Here is a 23,902-nt window from a genome sequence, read left to right as displayed (position 1 = left end):
GTCACTGTTTGCTGGAAGAGCAGGGTGGTAGAGGTCAGCTAGAGGTAGCAAAAAGTATAATCCCATCCTGTGGAGAACAGAGTGCAAATGTATCTGTGTCATGATGCTTCTGCTGCCCCTTTTCAGTGACCAGCCTCTGCAGCTCTTAGTTCCCAGTGTATAAATTGTCATCCTTGTATTACTGCTTCAGTCTGCTCTTTCTCTGGAAGCTCACACAGTGGTGAATGACCCTGGCAGCTGTGCATCAGTGCTCACACATGTGGGTGAGCACCCTCTGGGGAGTGCTGAACCAAAGAGTGACATTCACTGTGGCACAGCCTTTAGGGGGTCAGTACGGCGAGTGTTAAACCAAAAAGAAGGCTATGAAGCTAGATGGAAGACATAATAATCTTAAGTAGAGGAAAACAATAATTGGCAAGAGATGTTAGCCACTCTTACAGACTTCAAGAATACAGTAAAACTATAACCTTAATTGTGATTTTAACTGTTGCTTATCCTGTATGAATCAGAGTAATTCATTCCAGTTACTTATGACACTCAAACCATACTAAAAATCACCAACAGTGTTAATTTATAAGATCTGTTTTGCTGTGGTAGCATAAATGGTTTAGGTGGAAAAAAACAAAAGTCAATGGTATGTTTCAACACAAAAGTCATCTGAGCCTTTACTATAGAAGTAATAAGGCATTTATTATTTCAAGAGCCCTGCATTCACAATATCCCCTTTTTCAAAGAAAACACCCCTTCCTTCCCATTTTTTTATGAGGCTAACTTGTAGTATGTCACCACTGTGAGACTTCTGAATGTGTTCAGAACAAGACAATAATAGTAAGCCACAGATGAATGATGTGTAGTAAAAATCAATAAACCTTATAACTATTCACTAAGGGAACTGATTTTATGCCTATAAAAATAAAACAATTATAGCAATATTAATGGCAGATTCATCATAGTAATATAAAAGTCCAAGTGTGCTTGTCTGTTGGGAATCTTTAATTCGTCCTTCTGTATTAACTATTCACAAGGTAGAAGAAACGGAACCAACTTCAAGAACAACCTTTAACTTGCAGTAATTCACCCTGTCAAAAAAAAAAAAAAAACCAACAAACAAAAAACAAGAATGACCAGTAAAACTTTAAAAACCAGTTTTGACAATCAATGTAACCGGAATGTGCAGAAAAGGAAAAAAGTTAAAGCCTCAAAAACCTGACCAGTAAATTTGATTTTTTTTCACATCACGATTAGCGAGGATTTCATGTTACTGTATACTGTGTTAACTGCATTGAAACAAAACAGGTGGTATAGCCACACAAAATATTTATCTTGTGCTAATGCAGTTTAGACACAGCAAACAATTTTTTTTTTAATTGACAGATCCTCTGCTTTTAGGCATTTATTCATTTTTTGGGGGGAAGGGCAATACAGATATAAAAGGAAAAAAATTTGCCTATAATTTATAACATACAGAGGTGCTCTAAAACAGGTATTAGAGACTTCAGTTCCACTAATACCATCCAAAGTGTTACCATGGGCCTTTTTTGAGCCTGTCAGGGTCAACAGAAAGAGGTCCATCTGCCATCTGGCTTGCACCCTGTATTGCCCACTGGGAGAGGACAATGGCACAGGCCCAGGAGGAGCACAACTAGGAGCTGTGCCATTGCTGCACCCTCTGCTATCTACAGCTATGACACATCTTTCAAAGTGGCTCAAGAACACCAAGAAATATAAAAAAAAATCCAAGTTTTTTCATTATTCTGATTGCCAAATTATTTAAGGCAAGTAAAGAAATGAAAGCATTTGACATAGATTTTACATAAAATAAACTAGGTTACAGCATAAAACAAGTAAACAGGAAATAGCATTTAAGTCTCTCCTCTAAATCTGGGTAATTGTAAACATTAAAAAAAGACTGCAGGACTATTCAAGTAATAGAACAATCACAGATGTCTTCTCATATGCAGGCTATTAGGTTATCTGCTATTCAAGATTATCAAAAAAGACATTTCATTATTCACAGATGCTCATTATCTCCATTTAAAATCTATACATTATATACAACACAGTTTTTGTGGTACTAGAATCCCCATGCCTTCCAAAGGTATATTTTTCACAATACACAATTACAATGAAACAGTGAATACAGTAACATTTTACACTGATGCATCTTAATAGGAACCACCAAATAGACATCTACATTGTACCAAAGTGTCATCACAGTTAGCCTCTCTGAGAGCTTGTGGGAAATACCAGAAGGGTATGCAAGGTTCAGGCACACTGATACATAACATTATTTATTTACAATTGGAAAGGAAAAAAGAGAGAAGAAAAAGGAAAGGAAGAAGAAGAAGAAGAGAAAAGAAACAAACAGCCTTTTGTGGTTAACGCCTCCTAAACATGACAAATACATATCTCCATTTAGTGTGTGGTTCGCAACTTAGCAGCAGACCCTGTGTGCGAGCCTTGGTACTGATACAAAAAAAGTAAAGAATATATATATATTTTTATATATATATGTATATATATATATACGCATATATATATATATATAAAAACAGAAGTCTAATTACAGCAACATTTGTTACTCTGTGATAAAATCTGCAATTTACAAAAATGAAATGACTGGTTTTTGCCTGCCATTAAGGCATTTCAAATTAACACCATGGAACTGATGTCTGTAATAAAGCGCTTCCTCATGTGATCCAGTCACATGACAATGTTCATCCCCAAATTCATCATTCTCTGAAAAGAAAAAGAAAAAGGTTTTAGTAAGCTGCATCCTTTCCTCGCACTTTTTTTCCTGCACCTTGAATGCATCATGAAATTAAATCTGTACAAGTATTCTCAAACTCAAGAAGAAAAGACAGCAAGCCCTGTCCTCATCCCTCCACTGCGAGAAACAACATCCGGAGAAGTAACCTGTGTCAGGATTTTTCTTCTGTGCTCTGATACACTATCATGCCTCAGCTCTTCCAGGGCTACAAACCTTTCTTACTTAAATATTCTAGCCTGTTTCAGCATTAACTTTCTGGCAGACACCCGTAACACAGAACTTCACAGTTGTATTTGATACATTAAACTCTGAGTCTTAACATGGCAGCAGTGAATGAAACCTTAATGTTAAAAGACGCTTTGGAATTTTCACTTGATATGCAACCATCATAATACAGTAGTTTTCCTCTTGACAACCTAGGAAATATCTGAGAGGCTTTTAGGCATATAAATATGTGACATGGGTGTGCAACTTAAATATGAAACCATCTCTAATGGGCTCCCAAACAAAGCTCTCTAAAAGCAAAAGCAGCAAGCCAGGTGGACTTGCAGAATAGATAAAATCCTAAGTGCTTCTGGTCATACATAGAGCCAATTGAACATTAATTTTAAACTCATTTTATTAAAAATTTGGATATTATAAATTATGTTTCATGATCTCTTGTTTTATCTTAATACCAGTCCTTAAAATACACTCTATAGAAAATTTCAGAAGGCAAACTACTTGCTCTTTCTTAATCACCCGATGTTACAATTAAAGAACACAACTAAGGACAAAATGTCATTCTAAGGAGTACAAAACTGCAATTAATCCAAAGTACCAAGTTTTTCCTCAAGTTTAAAAACTGTGTCATACAAGGAAATGCACACCAGCAGGCTAAAAAAAATCTGTGATTTGCTTTCTCCTCTCTATGTTGCAACATATAATTTATTGGCTATTTACCTTCTTTGTGCAGGAAACATACCAGATGCAGATGCCTGTGCAGCCACCTGCTGAGTGGCAACAAGGGCAGCAGAGGTCAATCCTACAAGAAAGAAGAAACAAAGGAATGTTGATGTACCTCTAGTTTTAATGGATTTTTGTGGTCAGAGTAATGGTAGGAAGGATCTCTGAGGCAAACAACCAGAAAATGCAGGGGGGTTATCACTACATAAATAACAAATATTGCAGGCAACATTGTTAAGACAGTCTACCCCATGTGATCAAGATACCCTTCTGTAATAAACAGAATTGTCTTTGATAGATATTCTACAAGAAATTACAGCATTTCTACTTTCTGCATTCCTTTCCAAACACTGCACTGCATGATGCTAAGTGGGTTGTGTGAGAGTTTATGAATAGGAAGCTCAGTAGAAATAATAAGTATCAGGAAACAACAAGAATCAAAAGTCACAGTGAATTATAGAAACGACATGTCAGCTGCTCAGGATACAATACTTTCATAATAACTTACCATTTTTACAGTTTTGCTACTGAACAAGCATAATGCATCCCAAAAGGCATATGGAATCACTGAAGCACACTGAGAAATGTCAAGACTTTTAGACAGGAAAAATAAGTCCTGAGGCACCAAGTCCATGTAAAGAAGAAATGTCATTTAGCCACCAATTGTAGTAGCACGTACTTTGCTGCATGGGAGGAAACCTCCTTTTAATTCAGCTAGAGTCCATGGTTAGAGAAAAAAACATTCAAAGACTGGTATAAAACCTAGGGAGAATAAATTGTATCTCACTGTGCTGCTTTTTCCCTGACTGCAACTTTGTGCACGGCATTTGCCAAAATACAAAGAGTCCTCTTTCAAACAGTCAAATTATAACAAGCACAAACCCTTGTGACTGCAATGCCTTGTACATAAAATATGTTCAGTATAAAAAGCTTTGTCTTTGCTACACTTCCTCCATTGCTTACACAACCCTAATTATACAAAAAGGAGGTTGTTTGGTTTGGATATTTTACTGCCTTTCAGCCAGTTAATGTCAGTTTGCAGGAGGAATCAAAACATTCATGTGGATGACAGCCTAACTGGTACATCTTTAATAATGCTCTGACACCCAGTTTTTGAAACAAAACTTTGTATTTCTCAGACATGAAGCTATTAATTTATTGGTAGTACATGCAGTGAATTTTCAAGTCTTCTCCCTAAACTAAAGCACTTCTGTTCTTACAGAGCAATCTCTATTCAAAATGCTTCAAATAGGCACAATTTCCAGTGTCAAGGCAACAATTCCATGAGGCAAGCTAATTCCGCCCACTGACAATTTTCTGCTCACCTTGAAATGGGTCATACTGTCCAGGTATAAGAGGATAGCCCATTCCAACGTGTGTATGGTGGTGGGTATGGAGATGCCTCTGACTGAAAGGAGAATGGCGGTCTCGCTCCCTTTCTGCTTCTCGCTCACGCTCAGCTGGTGATTTTTCCACAGGCTAGTAACAGAAAGTGAAAGAAAACTGATGAGAGAACTTTAAAAGGGATGAAATCACAACAAAACCTTGTGCCACTACCTGTCAAAAACTTTTTGAATACTAATGATTGAAGCTCACTTTTTCTGTAGCAGTGTCTACCAGAATATTTGTACTTGATTCTAATCTCAAACTAATCATTCTGGATAATGGAAGATTTCCCAAGGCAAAAGATTTTGAGGCAATTTACTGCACCTTGAAGACACCAGGGTGACTTTTAGTTTTGGGCTCCCTGAAGTTTGCCTGGCTTGCCAATTCTTGAACAACCTAGATGAGCTGCTGAAAATGCTCAACCTTCTAAAGCTCTCTGGGGATCAAGTCTGACTGAATAGCAGGAAAACTATTTTTAGAAAGCAGAATGAGAGCCAGTGATTTGCTCACAATTAAAACCAAAAACAATTTATCTGAAAGTGAAATAACAGTAATTGTTCCAACTTTGTAAATCTCCTTTGTAAATCTTCAGAAATGGGGGCTGGTAATCAGCTACTTGGAAAATGTGGATTCTTGGCAAGGAGGGGATATTATCAAATCCCACAGCCCAGCTTCTCATTTCATTATGTTTCCAAACAGGAGGTTCCTGTTTAACTGCAAAAATCTGTGCACCAGGAGGTATCTCTGAATTTGTATTTCTATATTAGTCTATTCAAGACAGGAAACCTCAGCACAGAACTGTGTTAGATGTGTTACTTCCAGTTTATGCCACAGGAGCATTCTGACTATAAACTGCTTTTATTTTAAGCACTACCATAAAGAAGAATCATGCACTCATAACTTGATGCCAGATTGTGTGATTGTGTGTTATGTTACTCCTCTACCCCTTCCTGTATGTGACACTCTCCAGTAAGAACAGATGAAGCCTTACAACAGGTGACTTGCTGCGATATTGGTTGGCATGCTGCTGGAGCAAATCCAGTGCTTTGGACTCAGTGGTTGATTTTGCATTGATGCTCGGGCTGGTATTGACCTTCTCTGACTCTTCTCTCCCTGACATCTTCCCATAAACTGGATAATGAAATCCTGGAGAGAGATAGGCCCCTGTGGGTAAACAATAAATACCACATCAAGCTACTGTTTTAACATTTTGATTCTATCAAGGTAGGAGGAGACAATGTCAGAACTGACAATTACGTCAAAACTAGATCACATGACTACCAAATGGTATGACTGCTCTTCAATTTCATCACCTAATTTACCCTGATGAATGGAGATTATAAAGAGGGTTGAGTTGATAACCATTTCAGACATTTATGGGTTCTCATTAAGTAAAAGGAATAGTAACTATAATGGTTCTGACAGTAAGTGCTTTGAATATTTTTATAGGCAATAAACTATCTGTCAGTCTAACAGAAACAGCAGACTGTCAAGTGTTGAAAAACTTGAGAGTTCATAAAAGGAACATCTTGTATTGAACCAGTTTCATCTACAGAATGTTCCCCAGTGGAAGAACAAGCAACACAATGTCATCCATGAAGTTTCTAATTTAGCCTAGCTACTAAGAGAAATATTAAAATGCAGGCTTTACTGAACCTGAGGATGCAAATCCTAACTAGCACACAAGGCAGGTTTCAGAATACATACCAGGATAGCTGTGCATTAGGACAGGAGAGACTGCGCGATAGGCTGGATGGTTGGGATCGTACATCTGCGGATATGGGTAAGCGTGCAAGTACTGGATGTATGACTGATGCTGACTCATTGGTGAGGAAACTGCTACTCTAGCACCTCGAGAGTCCTTCCAATTTACAGGAGTCTTTTGATCATCGTTTTTTATCTTGCTCTCATCCACTGATTGAGAATCAGAACGCTTGACCTCTTTGGGCTCCTCTTTAATGCTTGCTAATGAGACAGGAAGGTTAGGCAGGGAACTTTCCTTGTTAGGTGTTTTTCTAGGGCTGTCTTCTTTTAACTTTTTCTCACGATCAAGTTCTTCTGATTTTTGCTGATCAAGGTATTTGGGCTGATAGACATAATGATGCCACGTTCGTGAATCTGGATCCTAATAAAGAGGAAAAAAAATGTTCTGAACTTAGACATAGAACTAAGTTTGTTATTGATATTTCCCACATTTCAGTTAATGTATTTTTAATAGCTGTTTTAATACCATATCCCCATTACATAGAGGAGAGGTTTGCTTGCCATAGAGTGCCTCGAGCTCAAAGTCAAACCAATATTCCCATGAAGGAGCAAGAGTCTATTATCAAAATTTAATTCAATTGCTTCATCTTATATCCTTCTTCATACCTTTAACTAGTTTAATCATGAAATACATGTGCAATGTAATGAAGTTCTGAGACCATGTTATTCATAAAACATTTTAATTAAAGACCACAGAGAGACTTTTCCCACTAGAGAGCAAAAAGTATCTGTGAACCACAAAATTAGAGCTGGTTAATGATATGCCAGAGTACTTAGAATACCTGGAACAGTGCACATGAAAAGCTGATGTAGTTGGCAAGATTTTAAGGCTGCCTCTGGTATTGCAAACATCCAGGAATCAGTGGAAGTCAAATAATAAAGCAGACTTTTTCAGCTGACAATCCTATTTTACGTTTGTAAATTTACAGGTGGGCAAGTATTTATTGGATCAGGATCATGTGGTTTAAAGAAAATTTACTGGGCACTGTAAATACTTTTTTAAATAATGTATTACACAGACCACTTTCTAAACATGTTACAGAACTAGAGAAGGGAATTCTTCACAACACCACACCAAATTGGAACAGAGAAGTAATAGGAAGACTTCTTTTTCTGAGACAGGATATGCAAGAGCTAATTGTCAACATTTTTTCCAACTGACAGAAAATTATGGCACACGCCACAGAAATATAAGCGCACAACTAAACGCTTGGACAGTCTGGTTCAAATACTCACTTGAATCAGCAGCAATCTTCTCCTACTTAGGCCTGTACCATCCCACTTCCTTTAGAGCTCTCTACTCCCACTCCCCTAATCCCACTGTACCTTGAAAGACAGCCTGTAAGGGTGAAGTCTGGGATGTACCATACACCAGAACATGAAAGTATCAAGCATTGAGACTCTAGTTCAGAGCACGGAGACAGTTGCATTGCCTCAAATGAAGGCAATGTGACATCTACGAGGGTCAGCATGAAGCCACTGGATAAAATTCTGGTCCCACTGAAGTCAATGGCAAAACTATCACTGACTTCAATGGAGTGAGGATTTTATCCATTGTGTAGGTCTGTAGGGGCTTGAGGTTGGTTGGGGAGAGAAGGGGAACTTAACTGCTTCAGAAAGGTCACCTTGGGTTAAGATAAAGAGCTGTGCTTTAAGCCAACTCTTCAAAGAACCTGCTCACCCATCTTTAGTAAATGCCAACTGTTATTTAACAAAAAAAGAAACACTTCAAACCATGTTTCAAATCTACTTTAAGTCCTCTCACAATGAAAGCTGCTTATTTTGCTTGAAATTTCTCATTTCTGAACTAAGCAAACTACTTACAATTTACTTCTAAAAGAGAAATCTAATTCTGTTTTATTCATGCATATAATTTAAAATAGTCTGTTCAGGTCATAAGCCTGTGCTCTGTCCCCACCTTACTAGACTTTTTTATTTTGTTTTTCTTTTTGATCTTTTCAAACAGCTCAACTGGAAGGTTTATTGGTCTATATGCAGACTACAATACAATCCAGCATGAAAAAATGATGGTGGAGCTTGCTTGGCTGCAGAGGTAGAAGAACATAGCAGAATAGAAAGAAAATCTCATAACTTAAAAGGTAACCAAGACACTCTTGTTCCATTTCATGTGATTTTACCTGTTTAAATCTTGTGGTTGGATCTACTCCTGTTTGCTTCATTGAGTCCATAACAGATTTCATCTCCACAGCCTCCTTTATGAGCTGGTGGTTTTCCATTTGTTTGGCTTTGAAAGTGTCAGACTGAAGCTGCTGCTGGTGATTGGAAAGGATCTGTGATTTGCTTGTCTCCTCACCTTTGTTAGGAACTGAGGACCCTATTTTAGTGTTATTTTTGCTGGACTCTGGAGTTGAAGGGGCCTTTGAAATAGTGGCAGATGGAATATTCTTCTGCTTGTTGTCGTCCTTCCCAATCTCTTTCAAGGGGGGGTCATTCTTCCTTTCACAGTCCCGCCCACTTTGTGCCATTTTCTGTTCTGCTAGTCTCTGGTCCTCATAGTATTTTTCATACTGCTGCCTGTAAGCAGGGTTGGAGGCCATTAAGGACTTTTGGTCCATATAGAGCCCATAGGCATACTGTCCATAATAAAGTGACTGAGCAAGTGCAGGGTGTCTTTGAGTTATTACTGACTGATGTTGTGGCTGCAAATTAGAGGAAGTGCTTTCGTTTTTCTTAGCATCTGACGATTCTGCCTTCTCTTTCTTTTCAGCTTCTTCCTCAGCCTCTTTTTTAATCTTCAGCCCCTGCGGGGTACCGCTGTTCCCAGCTGCTGGGGCACTGACCTGTCCAGAGTGCAAGTAACTTGGGGAATAATAAGGATCGTAGCCATGGTAATAGGGAGAATGAGACTCTTTTGCTTGAGCTGATTGTGCTGTGGTTGAAGAATGTCCTTTTACAACACCATCTTTATTAGAAATAATATCTGATGGAGAGCTGGCCTTTGACCTCATGCCCTCTGACCTGCTGTCAGAGCCACCATCATCAGCTGCATCAGAAATATCTGAGTAAGCAGGGCTGTTGGTTTTAGCGGCCGTGCTGTCTGCGCCATTCTGTGTCAACACATGCAGTGGGGCCATGGCAGATTGTCCATTCACCAAAGTGCTGCATTCCATCCTGGAGGCACTCCCTATGGAAGGGCTGGGCGCATTGTCTGTGAATGTGTAAACTTTATCAGCTTCAGCCTTAATACTTGCCATCCTGCTCTCTTGAGATTCTGACAGTCCATTAGCTAGCACTTCATTCTTGTTGAGATGGTCCTTTAAAAAATGTCCAGATAAGTCCTTTCCAGACCCTTTTGAATCCTCCAGCTTCCCCAGCTTAGAATCCATCTTGGGGCTGCCCGTCTCTTTGCTTTCTTTGTCCTTCAGCTTTCTCTTCTCCTTTTTCTTTTTGTCTTTGAGTGATGTGAGAGCAGGGTTTACAGTGCTTGGCTCTCCCATAATTGTGGGCTTTGGTTGAATGGGTTTCAGTGGAGGGCTCTTTGGTGTAGCCTGAACAATAGTAGTTGTTAGAGAGGGCAGTCCTGGTATTGTCCCTGTAGTGGTGGTTGTAAAGGCTGTAGTAGGTATAGCTATTAACTGGGGAGGAGTTGGTGCTGGTGCTGGGGCAATGGGCCTGGCTGTTTTCAGCTTGGAAAGGTTTTTATCCACTTTGCAATTGTTTGATTTCTTGCCTTTATCACCTAAACTCTTCTTGTCAATTAACCCTTCAGCCTCCAATTTCGGCATTTCGGTTTGCAAATTGCCATCTGCTACTGAGCAATTATCCAGTGTGGCTGCCATGTTAGAAATTACTGGAAGGCTGTTCAATTCACTGTTCAGACCCTTCTTTTTGCCAGAATTCTTGCCAGTTTTGGAACTGATAACTGAACCAGGGCCATTGCTGCTCAGTTCCCTCTTTCCCTTGGGTGTCCCTGGGGTAGCAATGGAGGAAGGAGATGTTGGTGCTTTTAGTGGATCAAAGCCTGGCAAATTTGTGCTTTGCTCACTGCATTCAAGTGCCACATTACTCAGTGCTTCCTCACAGTCTGAAATTTTGTCTTCACTGTCAGGCTCAAACTCCAGTTTGTTTTCTGGGTCTAAGTGTGCATGAGCCTGATGGTAACGTAATCCATTAATGTGCTTGTACTTCTTGTTGCAGTTGGGGTGAGGACAGTCGATCAGCACAGGGGAAGAGCAGCCTTGGTCCAAAAAAGTAGTCTCAGGTTTCCCCTGTGGGGTGGTGGGAGTGCTTCTAGAGTTAGTACGAATGCGTTTTCCAGACTTATTGTCCTCTGAACTGGAGTTCAAATCCAGCTCCATAGGAGGCTTAGTTTTCCTCTTGTTTGTGGACGAGGGGCTAGCTTTGACTTCATCCATGGCGCAGTTTGGGGGTGTTCTGCGCCCACTTGAGTTAAGGCTGCCCCTCCTCCCCTTCCCATTGGCACCGCCTCGATTTTTATTCTGAAGTCCTCTGGACTCTGCAAAACTCGCATCATTCCCAGGAACAGCTGCAGCTGCAGCGGACCTTGCCCTCTTCCCCCTGCCGCGTCCTCCGCGCATTTCCAGGTCACTTGTTGGCGATTCACAAAACCTGCACAAACAATGGATTTCATCAGCAGGAGCCATGAACTGAAAAAATAAAAATCACCACCATGTAAGAGAACCTTCACACATGTTAAAGGAAAGATGTCCTTCTGACAAATGAGAATGTTGCAGTGTCAAAGGTAAAGTCATTAAAAAAGGACAAAAATGGAAAGGACGTATCCACCTGGTTAGAAGAGTGGAGCAAAAAATTTTTCTAACTTAAAGAAATGCATTTTGAAATTAACTGCTCTCTGACTGAACCCTATGTATTTCTCCTTCCCTCTCAAAATACAAAAGTAAAATAAAGAAGAGCATCCACCCCAGGTTTCACTCTGGAAGAGAGAACTACTCATTTCATTCTTGCATGTTTTCAATTATAACCAGTTGTGCTTTATTAATCTCTGTAGAGTCTCTTGCCTGAGACTGGGGATTAAAATACAGCAGAGAAAAAACAGACTCAGAATGTTTGCCTACCTAGGAGGGGCCCAGTCATGCTTTGTGCAGTCCAACAGTGTTCCCACGTAAGTCTTGTTCCTCCATGTAACGTTTACCACCAGGACACCTGTCAGTGAGCAAAAAATAAAGTATTATCCTACATTAGAACAATAACTGTGAGGACAGGCTTTTTGGTTTGCTCTTTTTTTTTTCCTTCTTTTATTTTTTTCTTTTTCCTGTCCTCCCCTCAAAAAGTAAGACGTTTACTCTTATTTGCTTTCAAACACTCTTGTCTACATTCTTCCTCTTTTCTGGTTTCAGTGACCTCAAGTTAAAGCCCACAGGAAAGACAGCAAACGACAAAGAACAAGAATGTGTGCATGCATGTGTGTGTGTGTAAGACAGCTTGCCTGTGTGACAGTGTGTGTGTAATCAAGATAGAGCTGACAGAAGGAAATGGGTTTTGCCATGTCCTGCTGTAAAACAGCAACACTCACCTCTTAATTTTGCTATTATTGCACATAATTGCTTTCACTTGGCAGCCAGCCAGCATAAACTAAGCACCAGTTACAGTGTTTAAATCAGAAGGTGACTGAGAAGAATAATCTGCTTTGCTTTGAACAATATGATAATGATGCTTCTATTTACTTGAAATTACTCATATCCAAATGCACAAACATATACACGTATGCACTGCAAGTTTTGTTCAGCAGATATAGCTCGAAAAAATGTTTTATTTGCCTTGCTTTTGCTTCTGTAGAAAGTGAGGGACTAGATATGAAACTTCAACCCTACTGCAGTGAAGGCAGGAGTAATTGCAATATATATTTACATAGGAAGAGGAATCCTTCAAAAAACCTACTGTAATTTAATTGCTTTTCCACTTATGACTTTTATTAAATGCAAATTTGCCTGCCTAAAGCAGAATTCTAATTTCATTTTATTTGAATTATCCCTGTAAAATTTGTGAATGATAAGGTTATTGTAAGTAACAAGAAAATAAATGTGGGGCATGTCATTCAAATGTTTTCAGGTTGCCCTCAAATGCTTCTTCACATAATTTATCATCATGTTTATGGAATAGCCAGCATAATGACCCCTTTAATTCATTAACCATCACAGATAAACAGAAGGTAGTATTATTGAACCAGACATCTCTTCTCATTAGAACACACACTGAAATAAGAAATACATTTTATCTAACAAAGAAAGGCACAATACAAAATGTTCCAAATTTATGAGAAGACACCAACTTGCAACTGACAGCCTTGTTTTTCCTCTACACTTCCCTTATTCTATCTGCAGTGTCTCTGTAATAGAAATGGTTGTGGCATTGTGCCAGAATGTTTCTAGCCCATCTTTTTGCTTTGTCTTACCAGTGCAATTTCTAATTTTGCACTAAAACCATCCCTCTCTGCTACACTGAGGTGAAATTAACACACAAGCAGCAGTTTATTTCCTCAGGGGTCTTTCAGCAGCAGGGAGGTATTGTTAGCAGAGGTACTAGGGAAGAAGGGATTTCCTTGAAAATTCTCTGTAACAGATTTGAAATTCATCCCCCATATGGTTTTTCACGGCAATTAGGCAACTGAAATTTTGCACACTGGGATGAACTGGTCTGAAGCAAGAAAGACAAACTGCACTCCCAGCCAGTGTCAGTCAGGTCCTAGAGGGACCATGGTGAAGATGTTTAAGGAGAGACTTAGTGTGGCACTTAGTCCCATGGTCTACTTGACAGGGTGGTCATAGGTTGGACTTGATGATCTCAGATGTCCTTCCCAGTCTAACTGATTCTGTGATTCTGTGATCAGGGTTAAAATGCCATGCTGTATTTTTATGACCTATGCAAACTAGGCAGCCTGCAAAGACATCAGGGCTGCTTTACGTTGCCCCTTGCTTAGGCATGGAGGCAGCTAGGAGGTGCTGGGGTCCAGGAGGAGCAGGAGGAGGAAGGGAAGAACAATCCAGTATGTCCAAGAGGAAATATCTCTTGGTAGAAATGGGGTTTCTTACAATGAGCAGGTCTATGGTCCCACTTGCCATTCACAGCCTAGAGAAAAGAGATTGTAAAGGTGTTTCTCTGGCAGCCTTTATGCCTTTCTTCCACTATAACAGCTTGTCATCTGTGACTCTGTAAGGCTCCAAGTGAAAATCATGAGTATTTTCCACTGGTAAATTGTATTATGGCATGCAGCCCGTCTATCTGCAAGCAGCACAGTTGATCCCTCCAGCCCATGTACCAGCATTTGTCCAGTCTCCTAAAAGTACCAAGCAAAGAGAGCTCTCTGACATCCCGTGGAGTATTACTGAAGGATTATCTTTGTCATTTATTCTTCCCCAGCTAGTTCACTTTTATCCTTTTTTTAAAAAGTCATTGTTACTTTGTGGGGATTTTTTGTGTTTCAATTTATTTTTTTTTTTAGGGGGTCTGGTTTGTTTGTTTTGTTTTGGGTTTTTTTGGGGATGTGTTAATAAAGCACTTATGTCTCCATCTTCCTTGATATTTGTAATCTTGCCTATCTCTACATGCACTTTATTCATTTATTTACATATCAGATCTAGGGATAGTTTGTTACCTATTGACAGAAAAGAGGGCAAGATAGAAGGTATAGAATAGTAAAAATAATAAAAACCCCTGAAATCAATACATATTTCAATAATTCTACAAAGACACTTAAATGACGTTCCCATGTAAGAAAGTCAGTATTTCAAAAGCAAACACAAAAAATTCCTCCCTTAAATCTACTACATTTAGCATCTCGTTAAATGTGTTAGGCTTAACAAAGGTCCCATGCAAGTAAGAGAGATATTAGTCTCCATGCTGTGTTAACTGTGGCAAGGAATACATTTCCATTCCCTAATGGACAGCACATTGCTCATCCACACGTAAGATTCCACAGAACTGGCAGGGAAGATAACTCGTTTATTCTTCTATTATCACAGAAATGGGTGAGGAGAATATAAGTAACATGGAGGTAGGACTGACCTAAGGAAATGTGCAACTGGGAGAGGCTTAGTCGGCCAAAGCAGAACATGAAAATGGAGATGACTGAGTTGGTAATCCACACAATGTACTCGATGCAGTGCTGAAGAGAAAGGATTATTCTTCTAAATCAGGGTGTACTGTTTGTCCTGGCACAGCGTTCAAGCTCAAACCAAGAACCTCTGCTGAGCCTGCTGTGTCCCAGAGGCAATCCTAGAGCAGTGCCCAGCTCACTCCCAGTATCACCTCTGAGTACACTGGCCATGCACTCAGGGATGAACTAGCCCTTCTCTGGGTCATTCCAGCACCTCTCTGTGCACCTGTGTGCCCATGTACCCCTTTCATCTTGTGAAGGAACACACCACACACAGGACAAAACCTCTTGGGGGCTATGCCAAATCGTAAATTCCTGTAATGAGACTTTCTATTACATCAGACTACATATAATGTAGCAATAACCTATTTAACATTGCCTGAACAAGAGAGAAAATACAAAGACAGTCAGAGGAAACCCACAGGTTCCATACTATCTGAAACAAGAGATGCATTTTCACCTTATAAAAAGCCCAAGAGGCTAAACTTTTTAAAATACCCATTACTGAAGAATGGGAAAAAAAAATCAGGTGTTTGTAATGAAATGTACTGAGCATATTTGGACTCTCTAAGACTCTAATTCAGGAGAAAACTTAGCCAAATATCTAATTCTGTTCTTGTGAGGTTGGATCAAAAAACAGTGAATATATACTACACACAAATGGTTCTTTGAGCAACTAGGGGTGCCTTCTTAAAGAGTTTGGCCAATTACCAGAGCACAGTTCACAAGAATTGGATGTAACAGAGAAAAACTTATCTCCCCAAAATACAGATATAAATTTAATGGTTTAATTTGGTTGATCATTCCATTTGTAAACTATATAACTATTCACAGTTACAGTATATCTGAAATTAGCAATACTTTCTGCAGTTTTCAGTGTCATTTGTCCTACATTAAAGCAAAAAAAAAAAAAAGAAAATTAAAACTTCTGAAGTTACCACCCATGCTACTCTTTATCATTAAAGAGTAAACACAGTAAGTACAGAATGTTTTATGTGTGGGAATTACAAAATGGTGTTATAACCTAAGAAAATGGGGTAATGTTTCCCAGAAGTTTTAGAGTTCACCTACTGTAGTTTTTCTGCCAAAATCCATTATTAGGCAAGGCAGGGTCATAGGCAAAAGCATTAATGTATGACAACGGCACACGCAGGATATCATCTGGTGTCCACCACTGTCAACAGAAGCTCTTCCTTTAACATCATATGTTGTCAGCCTTTTAGACACAAGACATGATTCTGTATTTTGCTGTTTTCCTTCACAGTATGTGTACCATTATGAGCTCTTTTTCTTTACTCATCATAACCACAATATTAAAGGCAAAAATTTGCAGGCAGGAAAAACTAACACATGGCTATAGGAGGACAAAGCCATTTTAGATAAGCACTTCTGATACGTAATGTATGAAATGACTGTGGCAATTTGTACTTGAATTTTCTTATGGAATGAAAGGTCACATGTCACAAAAGTAGTATGTTAGAGAGTACTTGCAGCAAAAACCTCTGTTTTTATGATTTCTGTGGATATGATGCATCTCTTCTTCCCCTGTACCTTCTTCCTCCTTTTCAGTGACTGCATAACAAAGGCCAGAACGAAAATTTGCTATTTACTATTAACTATATCTCATAGAATGAGATATGTCATCACAAGTTGGAAATGAAGTAAATAACCCTGTTGCTAAGAAATGCAGATGTGCTATTTTGACATAAAACCATAAGAATCAAAGGCATTTTTAGTACCAAGTAAGGGTATTGTTCATATGGATTACTCTGGCACTGCATGTTTAGCAGACACCCACACTCTTGCAGACATTCCTTCATTCAAAGACAAAAAAACCCTGAAGTATCTAGTCTAAAAAAAATACTAATTTATTTGTTTTCTTGACTCTGTTTTCTGCAATGATCATAAGGCAAGAATGTTTATGTTTGTATCCAAAACTTCGAAAAGGAGATCATGTGGTGAGGAATCAAATTATCACATCACTACCTTAGATGCAGGCACCAGCTTTTAAAAATACTGGCTTTAGGAAAAAACATGTTCAAATTCCAATACAAGTAGGTGCTACTTAATTAATCAGATTGGAAAGCCTGACTTAATTTTTACAGGATAGGCTGCTTTTGTGTTTAGATCACAGCAAATGGTACAAAATCCTGGTTTAGTGCAAAGTGGTCATTTCACCAGGGAACTCAGCAGACCAGTTATCTGAGAGGGTGAGGGTAAGCCTTCATTTTTGCAAAAGGAGCTGCTCTCTCTTCTCTTAGTAGAGAATATGGCCAAAAGGATCTGTAAAATTCTGGAGAAACCAGATCTGCACAAAGTCTTTCTGAACATTTCTGTAACTGATTTGTTGAAGAATATTTATATGATTGTTCAAAACTAGGAATGATTTGTCCACTTTTCAGTCATCAGAAGTCATGTATGTTTAAAAAGTCACGTATATTTTAAAAGTCACATAAGTCACTTACCCTTAAACATAAGTGGAATCTTCTATGGTCAAAATTCCAAAACTAACAGTTCTGCCTACTACCTTTACTATCCTGAGTATCATTGTAAAACAATTTTTCCTGATTCCAGAGGAGGATCTCTAAAGTGGACTACACTTTCCAGAATTATTTTAGTCAGATTATTTCTTTAAAAGGTTAATATGATAAATTCTTGTAGCAAAAATCTTTGTGACATAGTAGTTCTTCAATGTTGAGATGCAATCCTTGGGACAGAAAAGCATCACATCATTACTTGATTACTGTTACAAGTATTACTTGTAACACTACAGCATAATCAATTCCTTGTATCTTCATGATTAGTGAATACACAAATATGTTTGCAAGTCAAATTTGATTTGCCTCTGTCCCTGCCATGCCAAGTACAAATAAAACAGTCATGCCTGGGATAGCCAAACCGTGGCATATCTGTCATCAGTGAGTACACCACCCCCACCGATTAAACACATTTTATTCCACATCTGGCACTGCAATTTTTTTAGTCACACAAATATCTATTTGACATCACTCTCTAACAATAACTAAATATATGAGATGCAAAAAGCTGCAAGATGAAAATCTATATTCTTAGGATTATCTCAAGATTTTTTGTTGCCACTGGCTTAGTAAAAGCAGTACAAGTCATTTTCCTCACAACCACCATGTCCTCCACATCATCATCAATCCCACATCCACATATGGACCTGCAATTCAACTGGGCATGAAAACCACAGAATAATTTTTATATTATACTTGCAATGCAAATGATGTATTCCTACCTGATTGCTTCCATCCAGAAAGTAATCTAAAATGATCAGTAAACACTCTATGTATGAAGCCACATCTTATACACTGAATGCTGGTCTGGGAGATGTACAGTTTATTTACTACCTTAATTATACTCTCTGTTTGGCATGGCACAAGAACTTAACTACATCTACAGCAGGTGCACATGTAACTGGCATCAACATCAGCCAGCCTGAGAATGCAATTATTGTCAGGTGGCCTGGAAATGCAAGACTGGTGGGTTTGCTTTTTTTGTTTTGGTTTGCTGGTGGGATTTTTGAGGGTTTTTTTTGTTTTGTTTTTTTTTTTTTGTTTGTTTGTTTGTTTGTTTTTTGGGTTTTTTTTGTTTCGTTTTGGGTTTTTTTTTTTTGTTGTTTTGTTTTGTTTTGTTTTGTTTTTTGTTTCCAGGAGCCATGTTGCAGCACAGAATGTTTGAAAAGTCACTTTAACCACATCCTGTAATCAGACCATCTGGAACACAGATCTGCAATTAGTCATCCTGGGCACTGGACTTTATCTGAACAAATACTGTACAGCAATGAAGATGAGAAGATTGGATAGCATCAAGGAAAAGAAGCATAATAAAATACTGCTGGTGTAGTCATAAACCACTGAGGCTCTTAGCTGTGGTGTTAATTCTGTATTCTGTACTTTATGAAAGCATAGCAAGTTTAAAGGTTAGAGGGCTGAGAGGCTAAACCCTGCTATTTTAGTTAATGTTGCCCTGCTGGTGGCTAAGGCTGGGCTACAAATTACAGTGGCTTCTGCAGCAGTCTAACAGAGTAAAATCACATCTGTGTAATTTCCAGTAAGTTCTGAGTAATGACAACCTACATTTCATGGATAGTTTATTTGAATGTCATACCCTTTCTTTTCTTTTCATTATGAAGTCATTAGTAAAATAAAGGTAATATTGATAGTAGGAATTACACCTTAGTTTAAAAATAGTTGTTTTATCGAACCTATTCCCTGGACCTGCATTACATACTCCCATTTGCATTCAAAAGAGAAGCAGCAATTATACAGTGAGAAATAGCTCTTGAAAACATGGAGCTGGGCCATCAAGCAGACAACTTTTTAATCCCACCTAATAATTACTGTAATAGATTTTCTTAATCTAGAAGTTTATCCCAGTGCTTACAAAAGAATAAACACTGCAATAGCTGAAGAAATCCTGTTTCCCCATGAGCCCATATGCTTAATACACAAAAGAACACAAGCTACTTCCACCACTGTCATGTCTCCAGCATCCTTTGTTCTAAAGCCTCATGGGCTGTATTGATTTGGGAAAATCATTGAACTTCTTGGAAAACTAGACTCTAGCTTATTCATCACCATCTATTTCTTTCTCATGAAGACAGCTGGTCAATATTCAGTTGAACGGTCAGCTAAAAGAAGCTCTGGTTTCATTTCTTTTTCCTGCCTCCCTAGCAACATTACCCTTTTCCAGCTTTAGTATAAAAACACCCCAGCATGTGAGGAAGACATGTAGCTGAGGTTAGCTGAAATGACAGTTTCTGTGGACAAAGCTATGACTGAATTGCTGGGGGCAGGTTGGTTCTGGAAGACAGGACAGCATCTAATCTAAGAGCTCATGTCCCTTATTAGTTATAATGATAACTGCTACATTTTTTTTTCAGTGCATATATTTCTTCTACAGCTGGTCTGCCTAACAAATATCCAGTGACCAAGACCTAAATACAAATTGAAAGCCAAAAGAAATATGAATGGTCCTAATCAAATATAAGGCTAAATTTCACACTCATTAAAAGTCCAATAAAAGTCTCAATGAAAACTGGGTAATACCCCAGAAATTACATCAAATTGGGTCCCAAATGGCTTGTTGATTTATCGACAACTAAATACTTCTACTAAAATATGAGCTACTTAGAGTGGTGATTTTGAAAACTATGAAGCCACAGCAACCCACATAATTTTCTCCTGCCAGATTTTTATCAAAGCGATTAGAATTTGGCAGGATTAGGAAAACTTTTGGATAAACTGCTGTTACACCTCTTGAATGTCAGACCACATGATTGCAGTGTTTACAAGAAAATGTGCACTTAATGTTATTATGAGCTAACCATAGGCTTCTGACCTCTGGAGTACAACTAAAGAGCTAGTTTTTGTGCAGCCCTTACCTTTTCTTTGGCCAGAGTAACTGAACAATTTCACTGTTTCACTGCAGCTTGAGAATAAAACTGCAGTCTTACTTTATTTCAGCTGCTACTAAAAATGCAATTTGAAAATAATTTAACATCTGTGTGTTCTGAAGAAAACTGTATCTGTTTCAAAAATAAAGTATTCAGTTTCTAGCAGATTTTTTTTCTTTTTTACTTCAGTAATCATAACTGTGATTCACATAGCCTGACACCAAAAAGTGTCACAGTCTCAATTTTAGAAGAAGGAAATGTTGTTCTGTAATCCCCTGAGCTTCCCACTCACTTCTCAAGGAGTGTTATTTCAGCTCCTAAATTGCTGGCCTGTTGAACACATGGACACTCTTCTGACTTCTTGTGGAGCAAAAGAAAAAGAAGCCCCACAATCCACTGCCTTTGCTCATACTCCAGGACCATATGTCACTTGAGATAAGCAACAGAATACAGGGCTTTTCAACTAATCTGTCACACTTGCTTCCTGCACTTTATATTAATTACAGGAACTCTTCAGCTACTTACTTCTCTCCCAAACTCTTTCTCCCTTAAGAGCAAAGGAAAACAAGTCTGGAGCATGGGGGGAAAGAGCTATTGTTTCAATACAAGAAGTAGGGCCAAAAAAAAAGGGAAAACCAAAACAATTTTTTCTCACCCAGACAAGCATTCAGGAGTTCTTTTTAAAAATTATCTGCCTCATTTCCATTCTTCTTCTTAGACATCAGACCACAGAAATACTGTTTTCATCAGCAGACTGTTGAGAAACAGCTGCAGAAATGGGGAAGCTGGTATAAATTTATGTGTGTATGCATGTGTGTATCTATTAAAAAAATTCTGACAAAAGCCCCAAAACTTCTTAAGGAGCTCAGACCTTTTTTTTTCTTCCTAAGGCAAGTATTAGGGCATCTCAATAGAAGTTTGTCTCCCAGCTCTGAACTCTGTTACTGTAGGAAATTGATGAGTTAATTCCAAGCAAGTAACAGATGCCAAAATGCACCTATAAACCTTCAGGTGTCTTATACGATTTGTTTCCCAGTGCTGTCCATCATGATAAAGAGCTGCCAGGTGCAAACACTGGGACAATTATTTTTCAAACTGTGGAGTAGGTAACGAAACATAAAGAAATGGAAGACAGAAGAGAGACATGTTATGGAAAAGAAACAGCATGAATAAAGTAACAATTCCAATCCCAAACCATGAAAATTCTTCCAAATCTGTAGACTGCAGATACCAGAATTGCAGTCGAGCCAGACAGACAATTCTGCTCAACCTCAAAGAGCTGCTGCTGATCCATGTACCTCACTGGGACTGAGAAGCAGAGCCCCTTATAAATTATGATGCTTTATTTAAAGTCAAAGCATTTATTTGCTTTTGTGCCAGCTTTGGATCCTTTTCATCTCTAGCTTCCAGGCCCAAGAGAGAATACACTCCTGTAGCTCTGCTGGCAGCCAGCTGTGGGCCTCAGTAAATCATAAAGCCTCCTAACAAGCCATTCTTTACAAAGGCCAACTGCAGTTAGCAGACATGATAACTTCTCTATTATTCCACTCACTAGAATTTGAAACAGCAATTTAAAGCAGTGGCTGAAAACATTGAAATCTACTGAACTGCATTTTACATCTTTCTCTCTCACTCTCTTTCTCTTTGTATTAAGCTTCACTGATTTCATGAAGGCTTCATTGTCTTCAGCCTGGGAAAAGGGTAAGTAAACACCTACAACAGACACATCCAAGACAAAGGGGAGGGAAATAAAAACATCTGGGATTTCATCTGTAGAACTCCCTTAGGTTTTCTTGCATCAGCTAATGGGAGACAAATAACTATTCTTTCATTTAGTTTGTGGGACTCACAGGGACACATCCTTTATATTCTGGGATATAAACTCTGTTAAGATCTTAATACAGTAATACGGCACCAAGAAACCTCATGGCATATTACATAAAGATGAAAGTGGTGTATAGTCAAGCATTAGGTGTACACAAGAGTTCTATGAAAACTGCAAGTGTGAATGATGAATTCTCTTTCTTCTAACTCTTTCCCACTGATGCACCAAAAAGGAATCAGTTTGGTGTGTCCAGGACCAGCACTCCCATTTTTCCTCTGTATAAAAAAGAGCAAATAAAGAACTTTACAAATCTGGGGCTCTTCTTCCTCCATAATTGCTATGGTTTAGGATTTGGTGTAACCTAGTTTTAAGGTCTTTTGTTACTATAGCTAACAGATTATAAACCAAATTATGCTTGAAACTTCACCTTCTAAATTTGAAAACCACAAAACTACATAATTTTTTGCACTTCTTATACCACAAACTGGTTATTTTCTTTGAAAAATAGTAGGCAGTGTTATCCTTCCCATTACGAAATTCTTGCAATTTTGTGTTAGAAAAGATGCTCCCAGCAGTCAGAAGTGTTTCAGTTACACACTTAAGATACCAGTTCAGTTTTGTAAACAAGCCTAATGAACTGTGACTAATAGTGTTCTCCTTGAGCAGAAGTAAAGTAAAAGGGCTTTTGTTAGCATCTACTGAAGTGAAGTAGTAATTTTGCTGGGACTGAACAAAAGTGAACTACTTGTCAGCTAACCTATTTCAGTGGTGTCAAAATTCTGCAGAGAAGTTCCCCATGATTTTCTTTCCTATGCTTTAAATTATCTTCCAAGTGGGCAAACTAGTAAAGCATCTAGTTAACCAGTTGGCTTACTCCAGGTGCTTGACAATACTGATGCAATGCAAAGGCAAGCTAACAGCAAAATGAGTACCCACTAGAGATGAGTATACCTTCTGTGAGACTTTCCTTCTCTCGTCAGCAAGTGGTTCAACAATTTTCCTGTAAGTATCCTTTGTGCATGCTGTCCCAGTTTCTCCACTTATTAATAGCAGCCTGGATAGTTTACTCAGGCATGCTGTGATGTATGTCTCTACTACAGCTTCTCTTGGCTTTTTCATGCACTGGAGCTGATCAACCTTTGACCCTCATAGGTTTGAAAACAAAACCATGTAGACTGAAGACAGCCCAGTGTTGCATAAAATGTAGGCAAAAACTTAGGATGCTAGGAAACCTAATATAATCAGCTAAAAATCTCTATGTTTCTTTTGGCATAGTAACATCCCATAAAGGATTATCATAGGCATGCTCTCCCTAATCAAAAGTAAAACCAGCACAATAACAGAAACACATATTTGTGTACTGGGAGACTTTTTTTTTTCCATGTCACTAAGGGGCTGGGGGAAGGACTGGACTTTCAGACATAACTTAATTATTTCTTTGGTCAGACAAACAATTTCAAGATAAAGCTTGCTTTACTCCAAAATCTATACACAAATTTCTGTATAAATTATTGACTGTACTTTGGCCTCATCTGAAATGCTGGCCCCTGAGGCTGATAAGCTCTGACCCCAGGTGACACATCCAGCCCTCTCACAAGGGGCAGGAACATTATTGCTTTGCACTGAGGACTGCAGCCCAAGAGCCAATCAATCAAACTCCCTGACAGCTTTTACAGCCTCCTCACATTAGGCCTAAGT

General features: G+C 38.6%; 1 protein-coding gene across 1 annotated transcript in view; it reads right to left on the bottom strand.

Annotated features, from left to right (window-relative positions):
• Positions 1-691: 691 nt before the first annotated feature.
• Positions 692-23,902, bottom strand: part of ZNF608 (zinc finger protein 608) — an 84,869-nt gene continuing 61,658 nt past the window's right edge. Inside the window, exons 4-10 of the mRNA XM_050987266.1 lie at positions 11,923-12,010; positions 9,004-11,455; positions 6,809-7,226; positions 6,093-6,265; positions 5,041-5,194; positions 3,713-3,794; positions 692-2,739 (exon numbers count right to left, since the gene is read on the bottom strand). Coding sequence (XP_050843223.1) covers positions 2,733-2,739; positions 3,713-3,794; positions 5,041-5,194; positions 6,093-6,265; positions 6,809-7,226; positions 9,004-11,455; positions 11,923-12,010 — 3,374 coding nt within the window. The 3' untranslated portion in view covers positions 692-2,732. The remainder of the gene's footprint in view (positions 2,740-3,712; positions 3,795-5,040; positions 5,195-6,092; positions 6,266-6,808; positions 7,227-9,003; positions 11,456-11,922; positions 12,011-23,902) is intronic.

Source organism: Serinus canaria, chromosome Z (assembly GCF_022539315.1).
Source record: "Serinus canaria isolate serCan28SL12 chromosome Z, serCan2020, whole genome shotgun sequence".
NCBI classification, from domain to species: Eukaryota; Metazoa; Chordata; class Aves; order Passeriformes; family Fringillidae; genus Serinus; species Serinus canaria.
The sequence above is the reverse complement of the archived record's forward strand: the minus strand, read 5'-3'. Positions and strand labels throughout refer to the sequence as shown.